The 11,017-nt window shown below is 35.3% G+C and overlaps 1 protein-coding gene across 3 annotated transcripts in view; it reads left to right on the top strand.

Annotated features, from left to right (window-relative positions):
- LOC127859995 (protein turtle-like) overlaps positions 1-11,017 on the top strand; it is a 266,899-nt gene that overhangs the window by 252,198 nt on the left and 3,684 nt on the right. For all 3 annotated transcript variants that reach the window (XM_052397672.1, XM_052397671.1, XM_052397673.1), the window contains 3 exons: positions 200-484; positions 5,066-5,215; positions 5,634-5,679. In XM_052397672.1, the coding sequence (XP_052253632.1) occupies positions 200-484; positions 5,066-5,215; positions 5,634-5,679 (481 nt within the window). The remainder of the gene's footprint in view (positions 1-199; positions 485-5,065; positions 5,216-5,633; positions 5,680-11,017) is intronic.

An 11,017-nucleotide genomic window follows, 5' to 3' on the forward strand; every position in this document is an offset into this window, starting at 1 on the left:
CAACCATTCAAGCTGATGGTATATCTTTGTCACTATAAGAACAGCCAATCAAGCTGATGGTATATCTTTGTCACTATAAGAACAACCATTCAAGCTGATGGTATATCTTTGTCACAATAAGAACAGCCAATCAAGCTGATGGTATATCTTTGTCACTATATGAACAACCAATGAAGTTGACCCATGTCTGTTTCTAAAGGAGAGAGGCCCACATCCCCAGCCAACGTGACTGTGGTCCACGACAAAGACGGTCTCATTGTGACATGGAACCAGCCTGCCAAGACCCCTGTCACGATATTTCAGTATTCTGTTGAATACAACTCGGGTGGTGGGTGGACTCGCAGTGACCTTATTAAAGCCCCAGGCACCAAGTTTGTCCTGTCGCCCATAGAGCCTGGGCTCACCTACAGCTTCCGAGTGTTGTCCCATGGTCTTCTCGCATATAGCATTCCCAGTGATGTTGTCAGTATTCAAGTGCCCAAAGGTGAAAATATATTTGCAACTTTTATTATTGTTTTTGTTTGGGATCGGTTTGCTTTAAACTTTTATTGCCAATTCAGCTAACTGCCTGATAGTGATAGATGTTATCTTATTATACATCTACAATCATATTGGATTTAGATAATATCTTAATAAACATCTATAATTGTCTCTAAATAAAGAGGGCATAAAATTATTGTTTCAGCAGAATTATTTAAATTTCAATTTTAGGGGTTGTTTTTTTACAATGACAGATTTTAGCATCTGACCCCTTAATCTTACTTAAATAAGCACACAATTATTTTCTGCTCTATTATCACAAACTCTGTTTTTCCTTTAAAATCAATAATATATTACACAGTTGAATGCTTAATTTGGATTGTAAATGTGTTTAGAAATTCTTTATTTATTCTAAAACTGTTGCATTCATATGCAAATCTTAATCGTTTAAAAGCTGTAATTATCTCTAATATTTTTTCAAATGTGAAAATCACTAATCAGTAATAATAATAATACACAAAATAAACACTTAATTAAATGTACCTTTCAATCCTTTTACAATATGACTGTGATGGTTCTTTTATCAATGCTGGACTTTATTTGATTCTATTTATAGCAGAATTTTAAAATCACCAATATTGTCCATTTCTTAGCACCAATTAAACATTCATTGTTTTTTATGCCCCCAAAGGAGAGCAAAAAGTAGTCTTCGTGTTTGTCAGCATTGCTTAGGCAGTTACTTCTGTTCAGATCTTATTTAAGTTCCATTAATATTAAATGCCAGGGTGGATTTCGATGTTACTTAAGATGTTTTCCATGACCATATGATGTATCCCATACAGCTACCTTTATATGATATCAAGGGGTCAATTCATGGTCAAATGTCATAACTATTGTTTCTGCTTTGGCAGCTTTGTAACATAATAATGGCTGGGAGGATTTGAATATAAATATGCCGTACTCTGTGGACAGGGTTTTTTATGCATGTGCGTAGAGAGTGTCATCTCAGATTAGCCTGTGAAAGTCGCACAGGCTAATCAGGGATGACACTTTCCGCTTAAACTGGTTTTTTGCTAAGAAGAAAATATCATAAAAGCGGAAAACAGTTTTTGTCTCTGATTAGCCTGTGCGGAATTCACAGGCTAATCTGGTTTGACTCTTTTCGCACATGCATTTAACCCCTCTTTCACAGAGCACGGCCAAAATTAGGATTAGTATTCCCCATGACCAGACAATGCTTCCCTTATAATGGCCTTGGGCCTTAGTCAAGTCATGGTCACAATTCAATGTGAAAGGTAATTAATGTCTTGGTTCTCCAAAACTCCTCACAATTTCCAACCATTTTGCATAACTTGTTGTTCCCCATTACCAGATGATGTGCACAACATTCATGTTACTTGGTCAGTTGTCAAGGTCAAAGGTCAGCTCCACAACTTCACAATGCTGCTCTGCAATTTTATAATCCCAGTGAGGATTTTTAAATTACTGTGGATTATTTCTCCCCATGAGCTGTTGATGTTTGTTATGCATCCGCTATTCTCCTTAGTGATATAATCTACATTTTATTATTTAAAAAGCGTATCCTTTGGAGGCATATGATGCAACACGTGATAAGCTTTGATTTACTCTGCACTCTCTATTTGCTTCCTTCTGCCAGTCAAGCCTGCAAAGGATGCCAGCTTACATAATTATTCAACTGATCCTGGTACATTAATTACTGTTGTTCTTCTACTTGATGTCATAAAAAAGAATAAGTGCATGATGTTTAACTTTTCATTTCTTTATACTGAATATTTTTAATTTGACATACCATCAGTATATATTTATTTCCTAGCACATGAGTACTTTGGTCTAGGTTTCTTTTGGTATCTCTTAACTTATGTTTGCATTATTATTGTTTTGTATATGCTTTTCAATCTTATAAAATTGTGTTATCTTTGTACTTTTTATGCCACCGGATCAATAGATCGGGGGTATATTGTTTTTGTCCTGTCTGTCTGTCTGTAATTCTGTCCAAAACTTTAACCTTGGTTAAAGTTTGATAACGTTTGCAATATTGAACATACCAACTTGATATTTACCATGCATGTTTATCTCATGGAGCTGCTCATTTTGAGTGGTGAAAAGTCAAGGTCAAGGTCGTCCTTCAAGGTCAAATATAATTGTATTTTTCTTTCCTAAAACTTTAACCTTCGTTAAAGTATTATCATAACTTCAAATATTGAACACAGCAACTTCATATTTGGCATGCATGTGTATCTCGTGAGCTGCACATTTTGAGTGGTGAAAGGTCAAGGTCATGCTTCAAGGTCAAAGGTCAAAAATTAAAAAAATATTATGTTCATTTCTCCATTCAATCTCTTACTTACTTCTCGTGGAGCTGCACATTTTGAGTCTGGAAAGGTCAAGGTTAACCTTCAAGATCAAAGGTCAAAATATAAAAAACATAAATTTTCATAACTTTTTTATATTGAACACAGAAACTATATATTTTGCATGCATGTGTATCTCGTGGAGCTGCACATTTTGAGTGGTGAAAGGTCAAGGTTATCCTTCAAGGTCAAAAATAAAAAATCATTTCTCAATTCAATCTCTTATTTCTCGTGGAGCTGCACATTTTGAGTGGTGAAAGGTCATGGTCAATGTCAACCTTCAAGGTCAAAGGTAAAACAAAAACCCATAAATTTTCATAACTTTTATGCCCCCGGATCGAATGATCGGGGGCATATTGTTTTTGGCCTGTCTTTCATTCCGTCATTCTGTCCCAAAACTTTTACCTTACATTTAAGTTTTGCAATAACTTTTGAAATATTGAACATAGCATATGGCATGCATGTGTATCTCATGGAGCTGCACATTTTGAGTGGTGAAAGGTCAAGGTCATCCTTCAAGGTCAAAGGTAAAAAAAAGTGGCGCATTAGGGGGCATTGTGTTTCTGACAAACACATCTCTTGTTTGTCCTGAATCTTTTCATATAGTTAGATGATACTGTACAGCAGTACTTTTTAGCTCACCTGAGCTGTGCTCATGGTGAGCTTTTGTGATCGCCTTTGTCCAGTGTGCGTCGTGCGGCGTCAACATTTGCCTTGTGAACACTCCAGAGGCCACATTCATTGTCCGATCTTCATGAAACATGGTCAGAAAATTTGTCCCATTGATACCTCGACTGAGTTCGAAACTGGGTCATGCTGGGTCAAAAACTAGGTCAAAAAAAAGAAAAACCTTGTGAACACTGTAGAAGTCACATTTGATGCCCAATCTTTATGTAACTGTGTCAAAATGTTTGTCTTAATGATATGTTGGTAAAGTTGAAAAATTGTTCCGGTCCATTTAAAAACATGGCCGCCAGGGGGCGGGGCAGTATTCCTTATATGGCTATATAGAAACCATATGAACACTCTAGAAGTCACAATTTTAGCCCTATTTTCATGAAACTTGGTCAAAACATTGGTTTCATTGATATCTCGGACAAGTTCGAAAATGGTCCAGATAGGTGAAAAAAACATGGCCGCCAGGGGGTGGGGCAGTTTTCTCAATATGTACATAGTGAAAACATGTGAACACTCTAGAAGTCACATTTTTGGTCCAATCTTCATGAAATTTGATCAGAACATTTGTTTTCTGGATATGACGGTTGATATGGCGGGGCATTTTTCCTTATATGGCTATAGTAATACCTTGTTAACACTCTGGAGGCCACATTTATTTTTCTGATCTTCATGAAACTTGGTCAGAAGATTTGTCCCAATGATATCTTGGATGTGTTCGAAAATAGTTTTGGTTGCTTTAAAAACATGGCCACTAGGGGGCGGGGCATTTTTCCTTATATGGCTATATATGGCTTTAGTAAAACCTTGTTAACACTCTAGAGGCCACGTTTATTGTCCAATCTTCATGAAATTTGGTCAGAAGATTCATCCTTATAATATCTTGGACGAGTTCAAAAATGATGCCGGTTGGTTGAAAAACATGGCTGCCAGGGGGCGGGGCATTTTTCCTTATATGGCTATAGTAAAACCTTGTTCTGTTGAAAAATATGGCTGAGAGTGTGTTCACTAGTCATGAAAGTTGGTAAGAACATTTTGTTTTTATGACATCTTTGGCTGCACAGAACAGGTCAGTTCCTTTGAATCTCAGGTGAGCGACTTTGGGCCTTTCAGGCCCTTTTGTTTCATGATATATCTGTTGTAAATTCAATTACTGACACACCTGACTTAAATTATTGACAATTGTCAAATTGTACATTCACGTTTATTTAATATCGAAAACACCAAATATTTGTATTTCTTTTTGTCACTATTGATGTTTTTTTTTGAAAATTAAATGTTGTCAGTTGTAAAAAACAAGTTGGTAAGTCTAATCTTAATTTCTTTACTTTATAAGTAAGGAAAACTTTGCAAATACTGTTTCAACAGCAATAACTCTTCTATAATATTAACAAATTTGCCCCCTTTTTTGTTGCACATCTTTTTGTCATGTAATTAATGAAAAAGAATGATTGTCTGAAGTTAAGACAAGCAGAAGTGTATTCAATATTGTCTAGTATTACAATGACCTCATGCTAATATGTTGACTTATATTTCAGATGAAGATTTTGGTTTATCGAAGACGGTTATCGGAGGCATAGTTGGAGGCCTTCTGTTCTTGCTGGTAGCGATCACTCTGACCGTCCTGGGTGTCGTCTGCACCAGACGTAAGGACAAGAAGAGGAAGACACAACAACACAAACAATATGGTAGGAGCCAACATTAAGAATGAATTATCCTTGCTCTGGGATAAAGACGTTTATTGTAAGTGTTTCAAGTGTTGTCCCATATTAGTCTGTGCAGTCCTCACAGGCTAATTTGGGACAACACTTTCCACTTTTATAGCATTTTTTTTTCAAGGAATTCGTTTTTTAGCATAAATCCTGTTCATGCAAGGCTTGCTCCAGAATTGTTATAAATGGAATAGACTTGGTGTGTTTTGTGCTGGTTTGAGGTCATTTTCAAGATCTGATTTATAGCAAGTTTCCTTGTATAGTTCTGTTTAATGGGAAAACAAGAAGATTGTTTCCCTGCTTGTATCAATTACTATCTCAATCAGTGCATATGGACTGTGAGCCACATTGCGGGTATATTTTCTATGAACATACTAGTGCTTCTTTTTTTCAGGGAATGTGAAATACTCTGGGACTAATGATGAGACTGATGGAAAACCGTAAGTATCTTTAATATCACTTAAGCGCAGGGACTATGATGTATATTACAAAAAGTATGAGCTCATGCTGTGATGTTGCTAGATTGTTTGTTGTCATATAATTACTACAACGTTGGTACGGAAATTGAAGACTGACCCTTGCAAATGCCAAAACGCATTTTATACTTTAGTCTAGACCTTGTTTTTGTGAAGTCAATCTTAGAGATGGACAGAGAGTTATTATGGTGAAAATGTATAAAGCAATGTAAAAATGCAAAGTGCCTGCTGACGAAGATAGAAAGCATGCAGGGTATATATGACATGCATCCTGTAGGCCATGAGTATCATGTGCCATATATGCATTGTAAGATTGTTATGTTACTATAGTAATGATGTAAAAGACATAATTCTGTTTAGATGTTTAGTGCACATGTATAGTCCTTGACTCTAAAATATGATTATTGACGCATTTGTAGTCTCTTAGAAAGTTACATTTAATTAAATACCTAAATAATTAAATACTATTTTCTTACTAAATTCAAGTTTTATAGGCTTCATTTCCAACCCTTAGATACTGATGAGCAGCAAACAGCATAAAACTTGAACATACTATGAGGTACTCGCCGGCTGTTATGGTTTAATGCTGGTTGCAAAAGCCATTTTCACTTTGGTTAAGGTTAAGAACAGAAAATTGATTTCACAACAGTTCTTGGTAGTTGATTATTTCACAAATCATTTTGACTAAAATGCTATGATCTTTCAGTATTTTACTGGGGTAAGCATGCTATACTGAAAATGAGTATAATACTTGTGGTTGTTGGATTGTAAATCCTATGTATCGCATATATTGAAGGGATTTCAGTAAACATTGTAGTCGTGGATGTCCTATTAACTATATCAGTTATAACCATGCGCTAACATGAGTTTTTTTTTGCTGAAAGCGAATTTTGATGTGATTTATTAATAGTTTTGATCTGTCATAATGTAACTACAATTAACTGGCTTTGAACTAATGTGGTGTTTCTATTTTCTATGTGCTTTCAAAGTGATAAAAGGATCAACAACAAAAAAGGTGAAGTACAATACATAATGTGGTCCACCCTTGTTCTTGGCATGTCCACATACATGATTAAAGCATTCATTATTTAGCATTTGCCATTCTACTTTATTTTGTTTAATTTTTAACTGCTATTTGACTTTTTGAATTTTGCCCCTGTTTTTATAGTACTCTGTTAGAAGCAACTATCATCAGTTAAGGCATGTAATATCTTTTTGTTAAAATTGATGCCTCCAATTCATCTCTAATGAAACTTGAACATGTTCAACTTGTTTGCCTTTTCATTTCCTAGCTTGACTGTTGTCCTTTCTATCGTCAGTTTTTTTCATAATTGTTTCAGTTGTGATAATCTACTAAGCCATCTTTATGTCACACTTTAACTGTTATTATGAATTATATTATTTTTATGCCCCCCTTCGAAGAAGAGGGGGTATATTGCTTTGCTCATGTCGGTCTGTCGGTCGGTCTGTCGGTCCGTGGGTCCGTCCACCAGGTGGTTGTCAGACGATAACTCAAGAACGCTTGGGCCTAGGATCATGAAACTTGATAGGTAGATTGATCATGACTCGCAGATGACCCCTATTGATTTCCAGGTCACTAGGTCAAAGGTCAAGGTCACAGTGACCCGAAATAGTAAAATGGTTTCTGGATGATAACTCAAGAACGCTTAGGCCTAGGATCATGAAACTTGATAGGTAGATTGATCAGGACTCACAGATGACCCCTATTGATTTTGAGGTCACTAGGTCAAAGGTCAAGGTCACAGTGACCCGAAATAGTAAAATGGTTTCCGGATGATAACTCAAGAACGCTTAGGCCTAGGATCATGAAACTTGATAGGTAGATTGATCATGACTCGCAGATGACCCCTATTGATTTTCAGGTCACTAGGTCAAAGGTCAAGGTCACGATGACCCGAAATAGTAAAATGGTTTCCGGATGATAACTGAAGAACGCTTATTCCTAGGATCATGAAACTTGATAGGTAGAATGATCATGACGCGCAGATGACCCCTATTGATTTTCAGGTCACTAGGTCAAAGGTCAAGGTCACGGTGACCCGAAATAGTAAAATGGTGTCAGGATGATAACTCAAGAATGCTTATGGCTAGGATCATGAAACTTCATAGGTACATTGATCATGACTTGCAGATGACCCCTATTGATTTTCAGGTCACTAGGTCAAAGGTCAAGGTCACAGTGACAAAAAACATATTCACACAATGGCTCTCACTACAACGAAGAGCCCATATGGGGGGCATGCATGTTTTACAAACAGCCCTTTTTATGTTAATATTCATGTTATTAAAATCTGACTATTGCTCATTCCCTTTCCATGCTGCTACATATATAATTTTTGATACATTTCTACTTTCATATCATTCATTTTCATAGAAATTGTTTCAGACATGGCCTCCGCTTTATATATTTTTCATACTTCATTGTCTTTTGAAGTTGTGGTATGCCCCTTTCCTCTAAATGTTGTTTCATGCAGTTTGTCCCACAACTTTTGGTTCTTTTTTCCATGTCATCTTGGAAAGTATACGTCATACTTCATGTTCCCGATACGATGGCCGTATGTACTGATATGGGTGCTAGCTAGGAGTGGGTCTCTCAATTAGAGTGGTCTGTCATTCAGTAACTTTATCCATAAATGTAAGCTTTTAATGACACTTTGTATTAGAATAAACATGTGTGAATGATTTTTTTGGCTAACTGTTTGAAGCTAAATTATTTTTATAAGACGTACATCTAAAACAAAAGAATGTTGCTCATACTTATAAAACATGGAAATAAAGAAACTCTGTCTGTTGGTCTGTTGGTTGGCCTGTTGGTTGGTTTGCGCCAACTTTAACATTTGCAATAACTTTTGCAATATTGAAGATAGGAACTTGATATTTGGCATGCATATGTATCTCATGGAGCTGCACATTTTGAGTGGTGAAAGGTCAAGGTCATCCTTCAAGGTCAAAGGTCAAATATATGGGTCAAAATTGCTCATTTAATGTACACTTTTGCAGTATTTCAATATTCAAGATAGCAACTTGATATTGGTATGCATGTGTATCTCATGAAGCTGCACAATTTGAGTGGTGAAAGGTCAAGGTCAAGGTCATCCTTCAAGGTCAGATGTCAAATATATGTGGCCAAAATCTCTCATTTTTTTAGTACTTTTGCAATATTGAAGATAGCAACTTGATATTTGGCATGCATGTGTATCTCATGGAGCTGCACATTTTGGGTGGTGAAAGGTCAAGGTCATCCTTCAAGGTCAGAGGTCAAATATATGTGGCCCAAATCGCTAATTTTATGAATACTTTTGCAATATTGAAGATAGCAACTTGATATTTGGCATGCATGTGTATCTCATGGAACTGCACATTTTTAGTGGTGAAAGGTCAAGGTCATCCTTCAAGGTCAAATATATGGGTCAAAATTGCTCATGTAATGTCACTTCTGCAATATTGAAGCTAGCAATTTTATATTTGAAATGCATGTGTACTAATGGAGCTGCACATTTTGAGTGGTGAAGGGTCAAGGTCAAGGTCATCCTACAAGGTCAAACGTCATATAGGGGGACATTGTGTTTCACAAACACATCTTGTTATATCAAGGTTAATAAGTACAGTCATGTATGTTAACATTGTTTGTTAGAAAACAAGAAAACTGTTTGATGGTTCAGTTTTTAATATAATTAATTCCATTATTATCATCGTTCTTGATATGCTTCGAACCAATGGTTTCAGTCGACTTTAGATCATGTATGATTTTCATGGGAGACGACTCCATTACTGACTGCGGGATCACTTTGATTGGTTGCACCACTCTTCAACAGATATTGTATACATGTCTGTGTCACCTTCACATTTGTCAAAATACTCGGTTTGCTCTGAATTACCATCCATTTTCAGCAGTCATCAAAATTGTATACTAATCTTGCTTTCTTCTAAATTATCATCCATTTTTAGCAGCCATCAAGATTGTTAACTAGGTTTGTTCTGAATTATCATCCATTTTAGCAGTCGTCAAGATTGTATCCTTGGTTTGTTCTGAATTATCATCCATTTTTAGCAGTCGTCAAGATTGTATCCTTGGTTTGTTCTGAATTATCATCCATGTTTAGCAGTCGTCAAGATTGTATACTTGATTTGTTCTGAATTATCATCCATGTTTAGCAATCGTCAAGATTGTATACTTGGTTTGTTCTGAATTATCATCCAATTTCAGCAGCCATCAAGATTGTTTTGGATTTGATTGCCAACTTCCAATGGATGTATTGTCTTAAGTATTCAACAACCAACACTCCCTTCATACTACCTGGGGACCTTTTTAAAAACATTTTTTTAAATCTTTATTGGTACAAATGCAAGAGTTGTTAGATTTGTTTACTGAAGTTTAAAGTTTACAAATTCCGGGCTTTTTCTAGGGTGTCTATTCACGAAAATAACAAACATGATCATGATGTCTTAGGAGTAAAACAAATTTTATGGGTTTTTTCCATGAAGTCATAAATAAAGTCCTAGGAAAATGTTGGTAATAGTGTTGCGATAAATACTTGGTCAGGAAATGAGCATGTTGGTAGGATTACACCAGTCACCGATCACAATTTTTTATGTTTAGTTATGTTTAAAATATAACAAGAAGTTAATACAATGATATTCACTCACACATTCTTATCTAAAATATTTTCAAAATATTGACTCATTCATCCAATTTGTTATTATACAAATCAGAATTAAGTTCTGTATAAAGTCAACATTTTAAAGTCTCATCCCATCCATATTCATGTTCATATTTTAAATCTGCTTATCATTTTACTTTTTTGTCATTAAAATTTTCTTGTTGAAGCATGGTGTGTCTGTCACTTATCGATATTTAGTTGGAAATAACACCTAAACTTTATTTTAATTAAAAATTTATATACAGATCACAATGTGATGAAAAACACTATATTTTGACAATCACTCATGGAAAGAAGTAACTTACCAGCATAAATTATATTAGTGGTTTTAATGTTAATAAAATCCAATCACATTAATCATTATGAAGCAGTGTATGCACATTTATGTTCAACATGAGTTTGTGCATTTATGCCAACTGGTATAATTTCGCAATAATCGAGTTAAAATAACTAATATTAAATTATGTCTTAAACTAGCTGTTCATACATGTTTTTACTAATACAAACTTTGCAGAAAGTGTATCCAAAGAACATTTTTTTTATCAAAATGCCAGAAAAGCAAATGAAAAATAGTGAACTTAATATTGTTTTGGTAACCTTTTCATTGCCTACATCTGTAT

The sequence above is a fragment of the Dreissena polymorpha genome, chromosome 15 (assembly GCF_020536995.1).
Source record: "Dreissena polymorpha isolate Duluth1 chromosome 15, UMN_Dpol_1.0, whole genome shotgun sequence".
NCBI lineage: Eukaryota > Metazoa > Mollusca > Bivalvia > Myida > Dreissenidae > Dreissena > Dreissena polymorpha.